Source organism: Fundulus heteroclitus, chromosome 20 (assembly GCF_011125445.2).
Source record: "Fundulus heteroclitus isolate FHET01 chromosome 20, MU-UCD_Fhet_4.1, whole genome shotgun sequence".
Taxonomy (NCBI): domain Eukaryota; kingdom Metazoa; phylum Chordata; class Actinopteri; order Cyprinodontiformes; family Fundulidae; genus Fundulus; species Fundulus heteroclitus.
In genome coordinates, this window is record NC_046380.1 from 5,632,965 (window position 1) to 5,653,944 (window position 20,980).

The window sequence follows — 20,980 nt, forward strand, 5'->3', positions numbered from 1 at the left end:
TGCAGTGTATGGCATTTGAAGACGGACGTCCCTCGTTTCTAGTTTTATCTATGCACAGAAGCGGTATTTGTCTCAGTTTGAACCCGTGCTTGTGGATCTGCCCCCTTAGGACAGAGTTATTATCAACCGCCTGGACAGCATCTGCCACGCCATCCTGAAGGGGAAATGGCCTTCGTCGAGCGAGCAGTACGACTCGCCCGGGTCCCTGGCGGCTAACTCGTGTCTGGCTAACAGCTTAGCGCAGCACCACCATCACCGAGCCGCTTTCCTCCCCACAACAGCCTCTGGCACCGTCCCAAGCCAGGCTCGGGTGCAGCAGGGCGGTCATGGACTGGGGTTCCCGGTGCCGCCGCCCCTCACAAGACTACCCAAGGTGAGAGCTTCTGTATGAACCACTGAACTAATTTAATCTTCCCCTTTATTTTTTTTTACACGTCTATCCACCTGTCTACATTTATCTGTTTTTCATGTCATGGTTCACACAAGTTGTGTCCAGTTCTGTTTTTTCTGTCCCTAGAAGTGCTCATTGTCATCTGCTGTGATGTCCAGGAAGAATGGCTCTAAATCCAAGTTTTCCTCTTTTTACCTTTTAAAAACTAACAAAGTTACCGCAACTAGTGCAGCTAAATGTTGTGACTTCCTATCCACACTGCAACAACGGATCTAAAAATAAGCAAAATGTTCTTAAACATAGTGTTTTTGTCCTTGATCTGAGCAGGTAAATATGATCATTTGCCAATGGAATGAGTATTTTTACCCCTATATTAAGATAATTAGACATCCTCCACTTGAAATAAGATGATGGAGATGAATTGTTCCTATTTTAAGTGCACAAATCTTATTCTATTGGTAGATCATCTGATTTACCTGCTCAAATCAAGGACAGATACACTAATTTTAGGAAAACTTTACTTATTTTTAGTTCTGTTTTTGCAGTGCGACGTTCGCAAAAGTATTGACAAGTTTTTATTGTCTCGTTAAAACTGCAAACTTCAATGTGTTTTTTTTTATTAGCATTTTTTTTGATAGATGAACACAAAGCGGTGCACAGTTCCAATGTGAAGGTAAAAGAATGTTGTTTCTACTAATAAAAATCGTTTGATATTAATTAGCATTTTACCCACTATAGCAGCAAACCTAGCCAGAAACGGGCTGTTAAGATAAGATAAGATAAGATAGGCTTTATTGATCTCACATTGGAGAAATTCACATCAGTTTCAGATTACATCGGCTCAGTAATCAGTAGTCATAGGAAAGAGGAGTCAAGTAGGACGAGGTGCATCAAATATATGCAGAGTGTTTCCTCGTTATACCATGGATCAAAAGGAGTAGGTAAGAGAAAGCAAAAAAGAAAAAATACAAAAAGAAATAAGGCAGAGGACGTCTTCTGTACATTCACTGTGGGTTATACGCGTGTGTATTGACATATTTTACGGTGTGGTAGCAGCAGAAGTCACTTCTTTCAGGATTATTGCACAGTGTATTAAATAGAATACACTGTTAGAAGGTTTACTTAATCAGAAAAGCACGGCGAGGAGAGAATCAACAAAGAAGTAGCAAAGAGGCTTGTGGTTACTTTGGAGGAGCTGCACGTCATGTTTGCAGTTTGCCTCAGCCACGTGAGACGCTTTAAACCTGGTTTATGCATCCACGATGCTATATTACGTATTTTTGGCTTTCACGCCCCTCCTCACGGTCAAAAGTTTCTGCTCCACGCACCTGGGAAAACTTTTAGCAATGCGAACAGTCCGCGTGGAAAAACATGGCGGACGAGCTTCGTAGTTCGTAAATAAAGACATCTTTAAGATTTGACCTAAAAAGATCAGTGATCATCAAATTTTAGCATTTCCTGGAGAAAAATTGCAATTGCTCTTGGAACAAAGAGGATTTAACGTTGGAAACAACTGTTTTCTACTTCTACCTGTAGTGCACCTAGCATAGAAGCACAATGCTGCCCTCTAGAGTCTAGGAGAAAACTGCTACTTCAGAGGAAAAGCCGCACGGAGCATAAATGCTGCAGACGTTGTTTCTGCACGTCTCATTTCTGCGTGCATCGTACGTGTGTCAAGCACAAGGCAACCTTACGTCAAAAGTATCCTTTCCATGCACCTGGAAAAACGTTTACGCAGACAAGCTCTCCTTCTGACAAAGGTTAATAAATATAGACGCCTTCGATTTGGCCCATAAAGATCACTGTGATCAACAAATTAATAATTACTAGACAGAAATCGGCATTACTCTTGGAAGAAGGTTAGAGGTTTAAATGTTGGAAACAACTGTGTTTTCTACTTTTACATGTATTTGGGTGTAGTACGCCTAGCATAGGAGCGCAATGCTGCCCTCTAGAGTCTCGGAGAAAAGTGCTACTAGAGAGGAAAAGCCACACAGAGCATAAATGCTGCAGACCTTGGGTCAAATGAGACCAAAATTCAACTTATGCCAGATAACACCAAAGAAACCATACTAGCTGTGAAACATGGCGGGAGCAGCATCATGCTGGGGGAAGGCCTTTCCTCACCAGAGACAGGGAAGCAGGTTAGAAGGAAGACTAAATCCAGGACCATCCCAGAAGAAGACCTGTCAGGGGCAGACGACCTAAAACTGGAGTCGAACCATCATGAGCATGCAACCCGAGCCGCGATGGGATTGTTTAGGTCCAAACATAGTCACGAATTAGAATGGCCTAGTCAAAGTCCGGGCTCAGGCATAGACCAAAATACTTCCTGCTGTAACTGTATTGAAAGGTGCTTCTATAAATGATTAATTCTCACACTTTTACACTGCAAAAGCACAACTAAAAATAAGTAATATTTTCCTCAAATGAGGGTATCTGTCCTTAATCTGAGCGGGAAAATAAGATGATCTGCCTATGGAATAAGATTTTTGCACTTAAACAATTCATCTCCATCTTATTTGAAGTGCAGGGTGTCTAATTATCTTATTTTAGGGGTCAACATACTCATCCCATTGGCAGATAATCTTATTTACCTGCTCAGATCAAGGACAAAAACACAAATTTTAAGAACATTTGACTTATTTTTAGATCCGTTTTTGCAGTGTAACAGTTTTATATGTAAAAAAAATTGATAATAAAACATGCAGAATTTTTATTAAACTTTACAGTTTGGAATTGAATCGTTAACCAGTTTCTCCAACACATAAAAACCTCAGTAAAAAACATTGAAGTTTGCTGTTGGAACGTGACAAAATGTGGAAAACCTTACGATGTATGAATACTTTTGCACTTTAAGTGAATTAAGCATAAATCAGTTATTTTCTGGGATTAAGTTGCTGTGGTTATTTCAGAGGCCTCCTGCAGCACTGGGCACCTCTTGTCAACACTGTTGCATTGTTGCTTATTTTGTATCGTGTGCTGCTTTTATATAAATATATGTGGACATTAGTCTTGGGTAGATAATCATCTTCTCCACTTTATATCGTTAGAGCGTCAATTGAGCCCAGTTAGACCAAAGTTAGACCAAAGTAAGTCTTTTTTTTCTTTAGGCTTTCAGTTACTAAATGGTTGTTTTGGAAGAATTTCTGAAATCTACCATCCAAATCTTTATCTTTTCTAAGAAAGAAGAAACAAAATAATGATTAATGCTCTTAAAAACATCGGGTCTAAACGTTAGAGAGTCCCAATTGGATTCAGTTGTATATAAAAAATAAATTAATTGGTTTAAACTGGATTAAAATGGCCTCAAACTGAACTTTAAACCAGTTTTATTCCAATTTGGATAAATCTGGATTATAGTTGTCTTGACGTCAGTTAGATTATGATTTATTTAAAAGGACTGAAACATAATATAATATCCCTAATGGGTTTATTTGGCACCAATTGGGCAAAACTTATTATGATAAAATTATCTGAAATGCACTAGTACTTAATTGTAGATGAAATAAACGTTCTCTGTGAGGATTATTGGGATACACTGCAAAAAGGGAACTAAGATTAAGTAATTTTTTCTTGAAATGAGTGAATTTTTTTTTCTTGATTTGAGCAGGTAAATAAGATTATTTGCCAATGGAATAAGATTTTTGCACTTAAAGTAGGAAAAATACATCTCCATCATCATTTTCAGGTGCAGAATATCTAATTATCTTATTTTAGGGGTAGAACTACTAATCCCACTGGCAAATAGTCTTATTTACCTGCTCAAAACAATGAAAAATAGACACATTTCTAGAAAATTTTACCTACTTTTAGTTCCCTTTTTGCAGTGTAATTGTCCGAGCAGAGCTGCGGGGCTCATGATTTATTATTTATATATATTATTTATTTATGATTTATTTAAAATGACTGAAACATAATATAATACTCCCAATGGGTTTATTTGGCACCGATTGGGTAAAATTTATGTATTATGATCTCGGACAATTTAAAGTTATCTGAAATGCACTTGTACTTAATTGTAGATGAAATAAACGTGTGTTCTCTGTGAGGTTTATTGGGATACACTGCAAAAAGGGAACTAAGATTAAGTAAATTTTTCTTGAAATTAGTGCATTTTTTTTCTTGATTTGAGCAGGTAAATAAGATTATTTGCCAATGGAATGAGATTTTTGCACTTAAAGTAGGAACAATACATCTCCGTCATAATTTTTCAGGTGCAGAATATCTAATTATCTTATTTTAGGGGTAGAATTACTAATCCCACTGGCAAATAGTCTTATTTACCTGCTCAAAACAATGAAAAATAGACACATTTCTAGAAAATTTTACCTACTTTTAGTTCCCTTTTTGGAGTGTAATTGTCCGAGCAGAGCTGCGGGGCTCATGATTTATTATTTATATATATTATTTATTTATGATTTATTTAAAATGACTGAAACAAAATATAATATCCCCAATGGGTTTATTTGACACCGATTGGGCAAAATGTATGTATTATGATCTCGGACAATTTAAAGTTATCTGAAATGCACTTGTACTTAATTGTAGATGAAATAAAAGTGTGTTCTCAGTGAGGTTTATTGGGATACACTGCAAAAAGGGAACTAAGATTAAGTAAGTTTTTCTTGAAATGAGTGCATTTTTTTCTTGATTTGAGCAGGTAAATAAGATTATTTGCCAATGGAATAAGATTTTTGCACCTAAAGTAGGAACAATACATCTCCATCATAATTTTTCAGGTGCAGAATATTTAATTATCTTATTTTAGGGGTAGAACTACTAATCCCACTGGCAAATAGTCTTATTTACCTGCTCAAAACAATGAATAATAGACACATTTCTAGAAAATTTTACCTACTTTTAGTTCCCTTTTTGCAGTGTAATTGTCCGAGCAGAGCTGCGGGGCTCATGATTTATTATTTATATATATTATTTATTTATGATTTATTTAAAATGACTGAAACAAAATATAATATCCCTAATGGGTTTATTTGGCACCGATTGGGCAAAATGTATGTATTATGATCTCGGACAGTTTAAAGTTATCTGAAATGCACTTGTACTTAATTGTAGATGAAATGAACGTGTGTTCTCTGTGAGGTTTATTGGGATACACTGCAAAAAGGGAACTAAGATTAAGTAAATTTTTCTTGAAATTAGTGCATTTTTTTTCTTGATTTGAGCAGGTAAATAAGATTATTTGCCAATGGAATGAGATTTTTGCACTTAAAGTAGGAACAATACATCTCCATCATAATTTTTCAGGTGCAGAATATCTAATTATCTTATTTTAGGGGTAGAATTACTAATCCCACTGGCAAATAGTCTTATTTACCTGCTCTAATCAATGAAAAATAGACACATTTCTAGAAAATCTTACTTACTTTTAGTTCCCTTTTTGCAGTGTAATTGTCCGAGCAGAGCTGCGGGGCTCATGATTTATTATTTATATATATTATTTATTTATGATTTATTTAAAATGACTGAAACATAATATAATACCCCCAATGGGTTTATTTGGCACCGATTGGGCAAAATTTATGTATTATGATCTCGGACAATTTAAAGTTATCTGAAATGCACTTGTACTTAATTATAGATGAAATAAAAGTGTGTTCTCAGTGAGGTTTATTGGGATACACTGCAAAAAGGGAACTAAGATTAAGTACATTTTTCTTGAAATGAGTGCATTTTTTTCTTGATTTGAGCAGGTAAATAAGATTATTTGCCAATGGAATAAGATTTTTGCACTTAAAGTAGGAACAATACATCTCCATCATAATTTTTCAGGTGCAGAATATCTAATTATCTTATTTTAGGGGTAGAATTACTAATCCCACTGGCAAATAGTCTTATTTACCTGCTCAAAACAATGAAAAATAGACTAATTTCTAGAAAATTTTACCTACTTTTAGTTCCCTTTTTGCAGTGTAATTGTCCGAGCAGAGCTGCGGGGCTCATGATTTATTATTTATGTATATTATTTATTTATGATTTATTTACAATGACTGAAACATAATATAATATCCCTAATGGGTTTATTTGGCACCAACTGGGCAAAATTTATGTATTATGATCTCGGACAATTTAAAGTTATCTGAAATGCACTTGTACTTAATTGTAGATGAAATGAACGTGTGTTCTCTGTGAGGTTTATTGGGATACACTGCTAAAAGGGAACTAAGATTAAGTAAATTTTTCTTGAAATGAGTGCATTTTTTTCTTGATTTGAGCAGGTAAATAAGATTATTTGCCAATGGAATAAGATTTTTGCACTTTTTGTAGGAACAATACATCTCCATCATAATTTTTCAGGTGCAGAAAATCTAATTATCTTATTTTAGGGGTAGAATTACTAATCCCACTGGCAAATAGTCTTATTTACCTGCTCAAATCAATCAAAAATAGACACATTTCTAGAAAATCTTACTTACTTTTAGTTCCCTTTTTGCAGTGTAATTGTCCGAGCAGAGCTGCGGGGCTCATGATTTATTATTTATATATATTATTTATTTATGATTTATTTAAAATGACTGAAACATAATATACTACCCCCAATGGGTTTATTTGGCACGGATTGGGCAAAATTTATGTATTATTATCTCGGACAGTTTAAAGTTATCTGAAATGCACTTGTACTTAATTGTAGATGAAATGAACGTGTGTTCTCTGAGAGGTTTATTGGGATACACTGCAAAAAGGGAACTAAGATTAAGTAAATTTTTCTTGAAATGAGTGCATTTTTTTTTCTTGATTTGAGCAGGTAAATAAGATTATTTGCCAATGGAATAAGATTTTTGCACTTTTTTTTTTTTTTTGCACTTTTTGTAGGAACAATACATCTCCATCATCATTTTTCAGGTGCAGAATATCTAATTATCTTATTTTAGGGGTAGAACTACTAATCCCACTGACAAATAGTCTTATTTACCTGCTCAAATCACGGACAAATACACCAATTTAAAGAGAATTTTACCTACTTTTAGTTCCCTTTTTGCAGTGTAATTGTCCGAGCAGAGCGCCCGATGCAGCTTCCAAACCTTCCAGAAACGGATAAAACCTTGAAAATCTCACCCAGGTCTGAATCCACAGCAGCCCCTGTGTGTTGTGTCTCGGTCCATATGTGTGTTTAACCAAAGCCGTCATCTCTCTCCCATTCTTGTCTCACCCACCCTGTCCACCCTGACAGTACGTGCCGCGGGGCGGGGCATGTGGGCGCGGAGCTTGGCGCCTCACCTCCTTGCCTCTCTTGCAGGAGAGGCTCGTGGCTCCTCCCTTCCTCCCCGAGCTCAAACGAGCAGGAGGCCGCAGGTCCTTCGACTACGAAGCCGCCGCCGCCGCGGTAGCCGCTAAGATTTTAGCTGGGAAGTCCGCGTCGCCGAGCCACACCAGCGCCCCCGCCGCCGCCGCCGCCGCCAGCGAGGAGAAGGTGCCGGTGGTGGCGCCCGCCTCCCACCGCTCGGGCGCCGCCATGAACGGTTGGCAGGAGGCGGCGATAGATCTAACTAAGCCCGCCGGCGAAATTAGCACCACGAGCGGCGCGGGGACGAGCGAGGCGCCGGGAGGCGGCCCCCACAACGCCGGAGCTGGAGGCGGCCACAAGCTGCCGCCGCTGCCTCCCATCACGGCGCCGCTGCCCGGCTCCGTGGGGATCGACATGTCCGGCATACTGCAGGCGGGACTCATCCACCCCGTCACAGGGCAGATAGTCAATGGGAGTCTGAGGGGAGATGACTCCCTGAGGAGGAGAAGAGGGAGGAGGAGAAACGTGGAGGCTCTGTACTCCGAGTTCGCCAAGAGCCGAGGACTGCACCTGCCTGAGACACAGGTGGGTGGAGGGAGCGCTGCAAGAATAGAGCTGAAAATAAGAACGTTTTTCTTGAAATTTAAGCATTTTTTTCCTTGATTTTTAGCAGGTACACTGCAAAAATATGACTAGAAATAAGTAAAGTTTTCTTGAAAAGAGTGTATTAGTCCTTGATTTGAGCAGCAAGTTTAAATGATCTGCCAATAGAATAAGATTTTTGTGCTTAAAATAGGAGTGACTCATCTCCATCATCTTATCTCAAGTGTAGTTTATCTAATTATCTTATTTTAGGTGTAAAGATACTCATTCCATTGGCAGATAAACCTATTTACCTGCTCAATTTAAGGACAAATGTACTAATTTCAAGACATTTTTACTTCTTTTTACATCAGTTTTTGCAGTGTAAATAGGACTATTTGCCAATGGAATAAGATTTTTGCACTTAAAAATGGAACAATTCATCTCTATTATCTTATTTCAAGTGCAGTATATATCTAATTATCTTATTTTAGGGGTAGAAATACTCATTCCATTGGCAGATAGTCTTATTTACCTGCTCAAATCAAGGGCAAATATGTTCTTTTCAAGAAAATGTAACTTATTTTTAGTTCTCTTTTTGCAGTGAGGCGGGGCTCAGCGTCAGTAAAGGTAGAACAATTTTAGCATGAGAGCGAAGCTTCACTCGGGGCTTCCTGAGAGGAAACAGGGCAAAAGAATCGGATCTTAGCGGGGGAGTCGTTACCCTCCGCGGCGTTTAAACCCCTCCCGGGTCTGTGTGTCCGTCTGCAGGCTCGCGTCGAGGCCATCAGCCAGTCCTCTGTGTCCTCCTCCACCTCCTCGCCGTCCCCGTCTCCGTCGGAGCGGCCCGCGGGTCCGCCCACGCCCTCCTCCTCCTCCACCCCGACGCCCGCCCAGACCCCCCCGCAGCCGGAGATCGTGGCCATCGACAGAGAGGCGGCCAGCAAAGGCCTGATCGAGTGGCTGAGGCAGAATCCCGGCTACAGCATGGACCTGCCTGCCTTCGCTCACGTACGTCTCTGTTTTTTTTTTTGTTCAAGTTTTACTTATCGTAGGCTTTAAGGCTGGGCTGGGCGATATGGATTAAAAAATAAATTTTCGATTTTATCATACCAAATCCGATTAATCGATTTTTTTTTTCCCTCTTTTTTTGTTTCATAAAAAGAAATTAAAGAAATTATTTTAAAACCTTGCTTTTTATGTCAAACATTTCATCAGCGAGTTGACCTGAATTCAAAGTGCAACTAAAAACAAGCTGTAAAACAAGATGGCAGCCGTGCCATTATAAACAATGAAAATATAACAAAACATTTGCTGCTAGTGGTATTACACATTGAGCTAAGAACAGGCTTCACTGCCCTTGTGAACTTCAAACTAAGTTAAAAAAAAAGTAAATAAGTAAATGAAGTACCTCGTATTATGGTAAAAAAAAGTTTCCACTTAACAATATTTTGACAATATATTTGCCTAAACATATATTCAGCATCACATGCTGTTCTCTTCATGGAAACCCAATGAGTGTATTGGCAAAATAAAATCCAGATTTTCCAAAAATGAAATCTTAAAGAATTGTAAATTCGAATTAATCGATTAAATCGATTTATCGTCCAGCCCTACTTTAATGCAGGGGTGTCAAACTCATTTTGGTTGAGGGGCCGCATTCAGCTTAATCTGATCTCAAGAGGGCCACACGAGTTAACTCATTGCAAGATTAAATAGAACTAATAAAAGTGGACTTGTTGATTTTTATATTAAATTAATTTCACTTTTACACAATATATTATGAATAACCTCAGCGTTTTAAAAAAAAGTATGTGCAATTTCAACAATACTTTTACTCAGTTAAACATTTACTTGTGTATTATGGATAAGAACTGATCACAGTGATTATACAATGTTGAAAAACATTTATTCACATTTTTTGGAACTTAAAAACACTGTTCTGCATGACAAAATACATCAAACTGATAAAAATTAAGAAATAATTTAAAATCAATTTTCCACATCTGAAGCTCAGTGCTACCACCTGCTGATTAAAACACAGCGCCCCTCGTGGACAATACAGGAACTGCAGATATTCAATTAAATTAAGTACATGTTTTTTTTCAATAATTGTTTTATCATTCTCTACCTTTTATCTCCTCTTTCTTTCACCTTTTCTTTTTTTCTTCTTGTTCTTCCTTTCCTCTCCTACTTTTCCATTGTAGTGTCCATATCATTTGAGATATTCCCCGCATGAATCATAATAAAACTATTCACATTTATAAATCAAGCGGAGCACTATGGCAAAAGCAGTAATGCTCCACTTGTGAAAGTCAAATCTGATGATTTTTTTTGGCATTAAGACAACAATTCTTATTGCCACATTGCCAGACAGAACACTGGAAAAAAAATTAAAAAAAATTTTCAATAATGATAATGCATTTAGTTACCGGGCAGGACTAAATTTTTCGGCATGCCGGAACCGGCCCGGCGGGCCGTATGTTTGACACCCCTGCTTTAAGGAGTGACAAAAATTTTGTTTTTAGTTGGGTGGATCCTCATTAGTCTCTCAAAATTTCCTTTGACTAAAACTGCAGTCGTTTTTAGATCATTATATTTTGGCAAACATTATTACAGCATCTAAGACTTGCTGGATTTCCAGGTGATTCCTGCCATGGTTTATGGTCACCCAAGTACAGAAAGGGCACCGTTCACTTTTTATTTGAAGACCTGAACTGCTAAAAAGGCCAAATAGTGGCAGCGTTAATAAAGATGTTTCCTGCCAATCCGACAACGGTTCTTCTATTCTCTGAAATCAAAGAAAAAATAAATCACCAAAGTGAAGAAGAGAGTCTTGAGTACAACACTCCTGGAAGGAAGGATAAAGGAGTTATTGACGGTTAAAGAAAAGCTGCCGGGTTGGGAATTTGGTTTCAACAGGAAGAAACTGTTTTGTTTTTGTAGAAATATCCTGAAAAGAGCACTGCAAAAAAATAACTAGAAATAAGTAAAATGTTCTTAAAATGAGTGTATTTGTCCTTGATTTGAGCAGGTAAATAAGACTATTTGCCAATAGAATAAGATTTTTGCACTTAAAATAGGAACAATTCATCTCCATCATCTTATTTCAAGTGCAGGATGTCTAATTATCTTATTTTAGGGGTCAAAATACTCATTCCATTGGCAGATTATCCATTTTACCTACTCAAATCAAGGATAAATACACTAAATTTGAGAACATTTTACTTATTTTTAGATCCATTTTTGCATTGAGTGGAGGACAGCAGTATGGCGGTGAGCTGGATAGAGTTGGATGTCATCTGCATAATGGTGGAGTTGGATGCTATGCTTTCTGAGAATATAGGGAGAATTTAGCTGATGAAAAGGAGAGAGCCCAGGACACACAGTGGATATGACCAAATAGACAATATGACCTGAACCTGGAGTAAAACCAACACTGCAAAAACAGAACTAAAATAAGTTAAAGAACTAATACACAAATTTCAAGAAATTTTTGAGTAGGTAAATAAGATAATCTGCCAATGGAATAAGCTTTTTGCACTTAAACTAGGAAGAACTCATCTCCATCAACTTATTTCAAGTGCAGTATATCTAATTATCTTATTTTAGGGTTAAAATGACTCTTTCAGTTGGCAGATAATCTTATTTACCTGCTGAAATCAAGGACTAATCAAGGAATAATACATTCGTTTCAAGAAAAAAAGGAGGTTCAGAGTTCCTTTAGCTAGAAAAGCGGGGTATGAAAATTGTTAGCGCCATCTGCAGTGAATGCTCTGAACCAGAGTATCTTTAAGTGAACTCTATCTATTCTTTGTATTGTGATTGTTTAATTGATTGTATTTAGTGTCTGTCTTATGTGCTGGCTGACTGAAAATTTGCCTTTGGCATCTTGACACTGTGTGGTAAACCACTGGACAATAAAATCTTATCTTAACGCGTAAAGCTACCACTTTTTCCAGGATTTTTGACAAAAGAGGAGAATTTGAAATGGCTCTAGAGTTATTTAGCTCATCTGGATTAGAAGCAGGTTTTTTGAGGAGTGCTGTAATTATTGCTGTTTTTTTAAGGGGTTCTGGATCTCAACCAGATGAGTGATTCCTTCAGGAGACTGAATGGATTTATGGCTTAATTTTATGTGGATTGTTGCAGTACATCTTGTGAATTGTGTGTCCCGCTTTCCTCCACAGGCGATCAAAGCGAAGTTTAATTTTGTGTATTTGCTGTGTGTACTAGGGGGGCAGAGTGAGGGAAGGAAACAGTCGGGGGGGGGGGGGGGGTTAATGGTGCCAGGGTATCTAGGATGTTATTGAGGCCATGGTTGTATTTATATACCAGGTTATGAATAGAAAGCAAGTCGTCATGTTTGTTTTTGAGAAGGATGATTAATTGCAGGGGAGAGAAAATGTAGAGCTATGGAGGGAATTTTGTTCCATTATTGTTGCAAGCAAAGAAAACATGTTCTATAAATAGAAATAAAAAAAAAAAAAAAAGTAATCCAGAATTTAAACTTTGCAAAACTTCTTAACCAAAACGAGGTTTTTAGAGTAACTTTGCTGTTTTCTCAGATTTTACATAAAACAAAATTTTTCAAATACATATTTTTTTTCAACTTTTTTACAGATCACATTCTCTTCAATTCTCGGTCTTGACGTGCATGTTCATGGGATTCATTTTGTTCCATTATTGTTGCAGTTAAAGAACATGTTTTGTAAAAAAAACAAAATTGAAAAAAAAATGCAATCCAGAAAATTTGCAAAACTTATTTACCAAAAAAGTTTGAGTAATTTTGGTGTTTTCTCAGATCTTGTATACATTTTAAAAATTCCTCCAAATTTTTTTTTAAATTTCCATTTTTCAGATTGAGGTTTTATGAATTGCATTGAATTTACAGATCACATTCTTTTCACTTCTCGCACATTTATGGGATTCATTTTGTTCCATTATTGTTTCAAGCAAAGAACACGTTTTGTAAACGCAAAATAAATAAAAAAAATGCTATCCAGAAATTAAACTTTGCAAAACTTTTTAACCAAAAATAGGTTTTGAGAGTAACTTTGCGGTTTTCTCAGATTTAACATAAAACAAAAACACATTTGAATTATTTTTTATTTTATTTTATCAACTTTTTTCCAGATTTCATGTTTTCAATTTTTTTATAGATCACATTCTTTTCACTTCTCGCTCTTGACGTGCACATTTGTGGGATTAATTTTGTTCCATTATTCCATTATTTCTTTTCCAGGTAAAGAAAATAGCAAAAAAAAAATCTAATCCAGGTAATTAGCAAAATAGCAAAAAAAAAAATCGAATCCAGGTAATTAGCAAAATGTATTTATTAAAAAAGTTTGAGTAATTTGGTGTTTTCTAAGATCTTATATATATTTTAAAAATTAAAAAAAATGTATTTCAAATTTTAAATTTCTGTTTTTCAGATTGAGGTTTTACGCTTTGCATTGCATTTTACAGATCACATTCTCTTCACTTCTCGCACATTTATGGGATTCATTTTATTCCATTATTGTTGCAAGCAAAAAACACGTTTTGTATGCAAAATAAAAAAAAAATGCAATCCAGAAATTAAACTTTTGAAACTTCCTAATCAAAAAAGGTTTTGAGAGTAATTTTGGTATTTTCACAGATCTTATATTTATTTTAAAAATAAAAATACATTTTTTTCAAAGATCATTTTTCAGATTGAGGTTTACGAATTGCATTGCATTCAGATCACATTCTCTTCACTTTTCGCACATTCATGGGATCAATTTTATTCCCTTATTGTTGCAAGCAAAGAACACGTTTTGTATGCAAATTTAAAAAAAATACAATCCAGAAATGTAACTTTTAAAACTTTGAGAGTAACTTTGCTGTTTCTTCAGATTTCTCTGGAACAAAATTCACTCCATATAGGTCAGTTGTTGTTTTTTTTTTGTTCATGTTATCAATCTGAGTCATTTAGGAATGGGCATTTGCAGATACTGCAATGCTTTGTTATATTAGCTTTAAAGCACAATAAAAACACTACATTGTAAAAGATTGAACCCTAACATCCTACTATAGTGAGTGTTTAATTTAAAAAGTTAGTTGGCATCTTTTTAATCCATTTGCTGAATTTAAGAGTCACCGCAGGATGCTGTGCAGGTTCTCTGCGGGCTAGCAGCTATTTTAGCGTTCTGAAGCAGAAGAATTGGGTCAGCATCTACATGTGAGGCCGAGCTGCAAGTTCTCAGTCCAAACCATCCCGTCTCGCTTTATCTTGAAGGCATGAAAAGCTCTGTGGGGTCTGCTAGTTAATGGTTAGCTTGTGTTTTAATGTCACACACACTGCAAAAAGGGAACTAAAAATAAGTAAAATTTTCTTAAAATATGTCTATTTGTCTTTGATTTGAGCAGCTAAATAAGACTATTTGCCAATGGAATAAGAATTCCTACCTCTAAAATAAGATTATCAGACATCCTGCACCTACAATAAGATGATGGAGATGAATTGTTCTCATTTTAAGTGTAAAAATCTTGTTCCATTGGCAAATAGTCTGATTTACCAGCTCAAATCAATGAAAAATACACTCATTTCAAGAGGATTTTACCTACTTTTAGTTCCCTTTTTGCAGTGCATTACTCCCTGGGAGTTGCACTGCAAAAACGGTACTAAAAATAAGTAAAATTTTCTTGAAATGAGTGTATTTGCCCTTGATTTGACCAGGCAAATAAGATTATCTGCCAATGGAAAGAGTAATTTTACCCCTAAAATAAGATAATTAGATATACTGCACTTGAAATAAGTTGATGGAGATGAGTTCTTCCTATTTTAAGTGCAAAAATATTATTCAATTGGCAGATTATCTTATCTGCCTACCAAAATAAAGTACAAATACACTAATTTCAAGAAAATTTTAACTTATTTTTAGTTTAGTTTAGTCTGTTTTTGCAGTGTGTGTGTTGAAGCTCCGTTTCTTTTTCAAGGAAGACTATGAAAGTCAGAACTGCCGTGTAAAAGTTATTTTTAGTAAAGTGCTTTCTTCAGTGTGTGTAATTTCAAGACAGATCTGATGTTCATGCATGAACCCTTAATTTTCCAGTTGATAAATAGTCCAGTATTGCCTGTTTTAGTCGTTGCAGACGTTGTTAGTCTAAGCCCAGTGGACCAGCAGAGAAATCCCACCAGAGCGGACGTTAACACTGATATAATGATGCAGTCTTGTTGGGACTCTCACATCCAGCTCATTTTTTTGAAATGTAAACGGACTCAGATCATAGTGGAACCTGTAGAAATTCTTATTTTCTTCTCCCTTGTGTTTTGTGCTGTTCAGTCTGGAGCGAGTCTCCTCCACGGCTTTGTGGAGCGTCCCAAGCAGAGGAGGCATCGCTGCAAAGATCCCACCAAGCTGGACATCAACACTCTGACGGGGGAGGAGAGGGTCCCTGTTGTTCACCGGGGCACCGGACGCCGGGTACTAAACACAGACACACGACAGACGGCCTGAAAAAAACGCAAAGCAGACGACACTAAACATTTAAACGGTTTAAACCTGAGATGTTTTATGCTGTCAGAATCGGCTTCATCGGCAAAGTTTGTCACACAAAACGGGGAGTTTGACTTCAGTTCCACTTTGCTCTCAATGACGACATTTAAAATTTCAATAAACGCGAAGGGAAATACTTTTTTTTTTTTTTTTGTAAATATGTGTTCATATACAGTATATTAGGGCTGGGGATCATCTAGGATGAACCGATACGATTCTCGGTACATAGCTCAGCCAATGTCGATATTTATTACTGTCAAATTAATGCTCAACAAAACCAGCCAAATATTATATTTATGTTTAATTTATTGAACACTGATATATTAACAGGAACATAAAGTGCATTTGGTTCAATGCATTTCTGCAAATTCGTCTCACTTGCTCTTCCTCGCTGTGAAGAGTAATGGTTGCGCTGCGCTGTAATAACGCCCCCTAGGGGTTGGGAGGTATATCGACAGCCAGAGTATTGATATTAATCTTTGTATCGATTTTTTTTTGCACAGCCCATATATATATATATATATATATATATATATATATATATATATATATATATATATATATATACATATATATATATATATATATATATATATATTATGGGTCAAACTTGATTTCCACCTCTGTGATGACAGCTTTGGTGCAGGAAGTCTGTCGGTTCATTTGACACCAGATCTTTTCCTGAAACATCCCAGCATTTCTTTTATTTTTCTATAACCAGGACAGCGGAAAAACACGTTTTAGACCCAGAACCAGGAGGAAGGGTGAGGAAGAGGAGGGTACAGCTGCTGGATGGGTAGAAACTGATGGGGAAGAAGAAAAGTTAGCATATTTCTGGTCTCTAGATTCTACACCTGCAGATATGTGAACAGCAAGAATGGCCAGAGCATAATTTAATGGAAATATGTTTTTATATTTTTATAACGCTCTAAATTGTGGGATTTTTCCCTTTTTTAAAAATCTTTCTATTCAATTTAATTTCATGGCCTTCAGACATTAGCTCATGTTTGTCTCCGTCTCCTGCAGCTCGGCGGCGCCATGGCTCCGGCGATAAAGGAGCTTTCCAGGTGGCTCGACGCCAACTCTGAGTACTTTGTTGCCCCCGACTGGGCGGAGGTGGTAAAACACTCTGTGAGTCTCACCTGTTCTCTGCTGGTAGCCGTCCAGGTGTTTCACAGCTTTTAGCTTTAACTCCCTCATTGTGTCGCTCTCCCGCTCCAGGGCTTCCTTCCCGAGGGAAAGTTCTCTCGCATCCTGACGGAGCCGGTCAACCGGGATCCGGGCTCGCGGCGCCGCGGCCGCCGGCCTCGCAGCGAGATGCCGAAGCCGCTCCTCTCCGTCTCGGACGCCTCCTCCACGGGCCTCGGCGCCCCGCTCTACATGAACGGCGGCTTGATCGGCAGCATGGAGTCCATAGTGACCCTGCAGAACCTCCGCGGCGCCATTCCGGGGATCCCCATCTCTGGGATCATGGCGGCCGGATTCCCGCACGGATTCCCCGCGGCCGGATCGTCGTCGGCGTCGGCGGCGGACGACGCGAAGAACGGTTTGAGCATGCTGCCCATGATGCTGCACGGCATCCCGCACCCTCACGGCGCCGGCATCCCGCAGCACGCCCTGTTCAGCGTCGGCACCATGATGGCGCACGCCGCGCCGCCCCATCACCCCGGCTCCTCCTCCAACTCGCCCTCTTCCTCGGCGTCTGCGTCGGCGTCCACCACCAACGTCACCACTACGGCCGCGGCGTCCGAGGCGGCCAGTCCGTCCTCCGCCGCCGCCGCCGCGGACGGCGCCGCTTCCTCCGCGCCGGGCGGCGACAAGGAGAAAGCGGCGCCGGAGGGAGCCAAACGACCGGCGGAGGCTGCAGCCGTCATCACCTCCACCAGCAGGGTCCACCTGGGGCCCGCCGCCGGCAACCATCACACCTTTAACCCTTTCCTGATCCCGGGCATGTCCCACGGCCTGCTGTACCCGCACATGTTCCTCCCTCACGGCGGCATCATGACGCTGCCGGCCGTGCCTCAGGGCGCCGCCGCCGCCGACGGCTCGCCGGGCAGCCCCAAGCGGAGAAGGAAACGGGCGCGGGAGGACGAGGAGAGGGAGAAAGGGAAGGTAGGGACGGGGGATGCGGAGGAGAGGGAAAGTACAGTTACAGCCAGCGGTGGCTCCTCCCACCCCGCCGCCGCCGCCTCGCCGTCTGAGGCGGGCGCAGCTCCGGCCGAGGAGAGCCAGGCCGGGCGTGGAGCCGCCGAGGACGGACCTTCGCAACGCCCGGACTCCGATGGGCGCGGCGAGAAAGCCGCGGTCGAGGAGAAGGAGGAAGGGTCGGAGGAGACGGGAGACGAGGTGGACAAACGGGACAGCGAGGAGCGGGAGGTGGCGTAGAAGAAGAAGGAAGCACCTCCTCCCCGTCTCCTCCGACGCTGCTCTCTCCTCCGCCGAGCAGCCGTGTAAAGTTTGTGCCGAGTCTGTAAGTCAACGTCCATGTAAAGACTTTTGTTATGATGATGATGATTATATTCACATTGGTCATGTTTATATACCAGGAACCCCGCCCACTCCCTCTCCACTCCACCGTAAACGAAAAGAAAACACCAGTAGAGTAAAATAATCTCTGTATTCCTCCTCCATCTTTCCGCGTCGAGACTGATTCAGGAGCAAGAACGGCCGACGGAGCGACCCGAAGACGGGGGAGCGCCCCCCGGTGGTCCGAGATGGTTGCTGCACACTCCTCTGGTTCCTGTAAAACTTGTGCAATACTGAATTCCTCAGAAATCTGAAACACTCCCAGATTCGGTCGCCGCTGAAGCAAAAGGGAGAGTTAATTCCTGCATCTTAAATTTTTAAAATGAAAATCAGTTTTACTGCATTTAATACTAACTTCTCTCAGTTTTTATAGCTACCGGGTAATAACACTAAAAGTCTGCACCTTAGATTCGATCTTGTTGTTTTGGTCGTATATTAACATGGCCGTTGAGCACAGTGCAGGTTCTGAGAAAAAAGGAACTCCTGCTTTTTAAATTGTTTTCTTTCTCCAAAAGCAAAGAACAATCATGGGATTTGTTTTGGATCATGCCGTTCTTAAACTCCCCTTTTTTTAAAAGTGCTCCAGTCCAGTTAGGAGTCCGGTCTGGCCACCAGGGGGCAGCAGGGGAGCAGTTTTAACCTGCAGACAGTGAGCAGCAGAGAGGGGTTTGAGTGTTTTTCTCCTGAAATCATTGGGAAAAGTGCAAAGTAACTTAAATCGTGATCTGAAGCTCCAAGTTGAGGTTTTGTCCTGATTTTAGAAAAAGGAAAAAAGAAGAGGAAACTGAAAAAAAGAAAAAAAAAAAAGATGACTGAAGCCTCGCTGTTTCCTCAGATAGCAGGTCACACGTGTAATATTTCATCTGTAAATCTATCGCTGTACATTGCTGTCTTTTTTTAAGTGCGCCATGTATTTCTTTCCTCTTGATTCCACCGATGGGGGGTGGAATCAAACGGACCGTACTGTACATTGAAAGGATGCAAGTCGCTGGTTCTACTCCCAGTTGTGTCGACGGGGTTGGAAAGGTTTCCGTCGTTGCTTGTATGGGTCACCTTCGTCTTCTTCGGGTTTTCATCCCTGAAAACATGTTTTTTTTTTTGCACAGCGTCTTTGTGTGAACCCGTGTTTTTAGTTTCCGTTACGCCGTGTGAGTGCGAGGGGAGAACGTTTGGATGTGTGCATGCATGCGCACACGTTTTATTTTATTTTTTTTGCCGTGTTTGGTCCTGACAGGTCACATTTTCTTGTTGATAAAACAAAGGAAGAAGAAGAAGAAAAAAAAAATCCATAGTCGTTGCCTTGTCACAAAGTTTGTGGCTCCGTATAATTTATTATATTTTTCTTATTTTTGCCAAACTTTCACCAAATATGACATTCTTTTTTTCCTCTCAGTTTCATTGTGTTTTTCAAAGTAAAATGCCTTATTTCTAGCTCTGGTATCTTTTGTACAGATGGTCTGTGACATCTCCCTGTAAGGTGGTGTTTTTGTGTTTTTTGTTTTCGGTTCGTCTCCCGTCTGTCTGTGTGTGCACGGCCTTGGTGATGGAGAGCCAACAGTAATGGAAGGTACCTCAGTTTATTACTCACTACATTAATTCCTAAAAGTCAAATCAGTCGTCCCTAAAAGCACAAACATTTGCGTATCAGTGCCTCTAAAGTTGGGTTAAAAATACTTGCACATTTCGTCCCATTTCCATAGTGATGCGACAACCTAATATGGGATTATTAAATGGTAAAAAGGGGGTGGGGGTGGGTGTCAGTCGAGGAGATTTTGCACCAACAGATAAATTGTTTTCGCACAGATTGACTTGACTCGTTTGTTTTTGAGTGGGATTGTGTGGAGTAGTTCTGAGCAATCAATATCTTCACCACAGTGGACAGCAGACAGAACTAGCTTCTCATGAAGGAGTCGAGGTAACGGCTACTCAGAGGAAACGGACATTGATAAATATTACTGCCTAGGACATCCCAGTCTTGTCAACAACAGCATGCAGTTCCAATGAAGAGTGAGCACACATCTGTCAAAAGAAAAACAGTCGTAGCTCTCTTAATTCTTATCAGATTTTTTTTGTAAATATGGCCATGGGGGAAAGGAGGAGCAGAGAGAAGTAGAGGATAAAAATAAAACAGCTCTGGTCAGCTGTAAATTTATATTTGTTTGTAATAACGCAAGTCAGACATGATGTTAAGTCAAAACACTAGCATAGTCTATCCAGCACAACTAGCTTAAAACATATTTAATGCTAAGATGTCCAGAAATTCATATTCTGTGTACCCTTAATAAACTCCACTAATAAGTGAAATCCTTGTATCATAGTATTTTATTTAGCCTATATTTAAACATTAAGATAAAATGTTTTGTTGCAGTATTTTAAACACTACTTTTCATGCCATACCTGTGTGCATCACTTATTTTTCATAGAACGTCTCGGAAATTACATTTTATGAGATTTCAATTGCATTCAACACTAAGAAACTATTTTTTAATCCAATTATAAAATGTTACTGGGCTTAAAAAATAACCAAAACTGTTTTTCTGATCCTGCATCTGCAGACGCCCTGACTCTATGCATAGCAGTGGCTCCTGTGTGTCATGCTGTCATATCCAGTAATATATCAATGGGAATGTCCATCATCTAAGGCAACTCAAAGTAATAAATGTTCATTAAGAGCCAAATTAAGCATGTTATATCATTTATTTTGCTTCATAA

General features: G+C 39.2%; 1 protein-coding gene across 1 annotated transcript in view; it reads left to right on the forward strand.

The window, feature by feature from the left end:
• chd6 (chromodomain helicase DNA binding protein 6) overlaps window positions 1-20,572 on the forward strand; it is a 104,862-nt gene extending 84,290 nt beyond the window's left edge. The window contains exons 40-45 of the mRNA XM_036152011.1: window positions 110-373; window positions 7,584-8,222; window positions 8,991-9,230; window positions 15,530-15,670; window positions 16,769-16,873; window positions 16,964-20,572. Of these exons, the coding sequence (XP_036007904.1) occupies window positions 110-373; window positions 7,584-8,222; window positions 8,991-9,230; window positions 15,530-15,670; window positions 16,769-16,873; window positions 16,964-18,127 (2,553 nt within the window). The 3' untranslated portion in view covers window positions 18,128-20,572. The remainder of the gene's footprint in view (window positions 1-109; window positions 374-7,583; window positions 8,223-8,990; window positions 9,231-15,529; window positions 15,671-16,768; window positions 16,874-16,963) is intronic.
• Window positions 20,573-20,980: the final 408 nt, after the last annotated feature.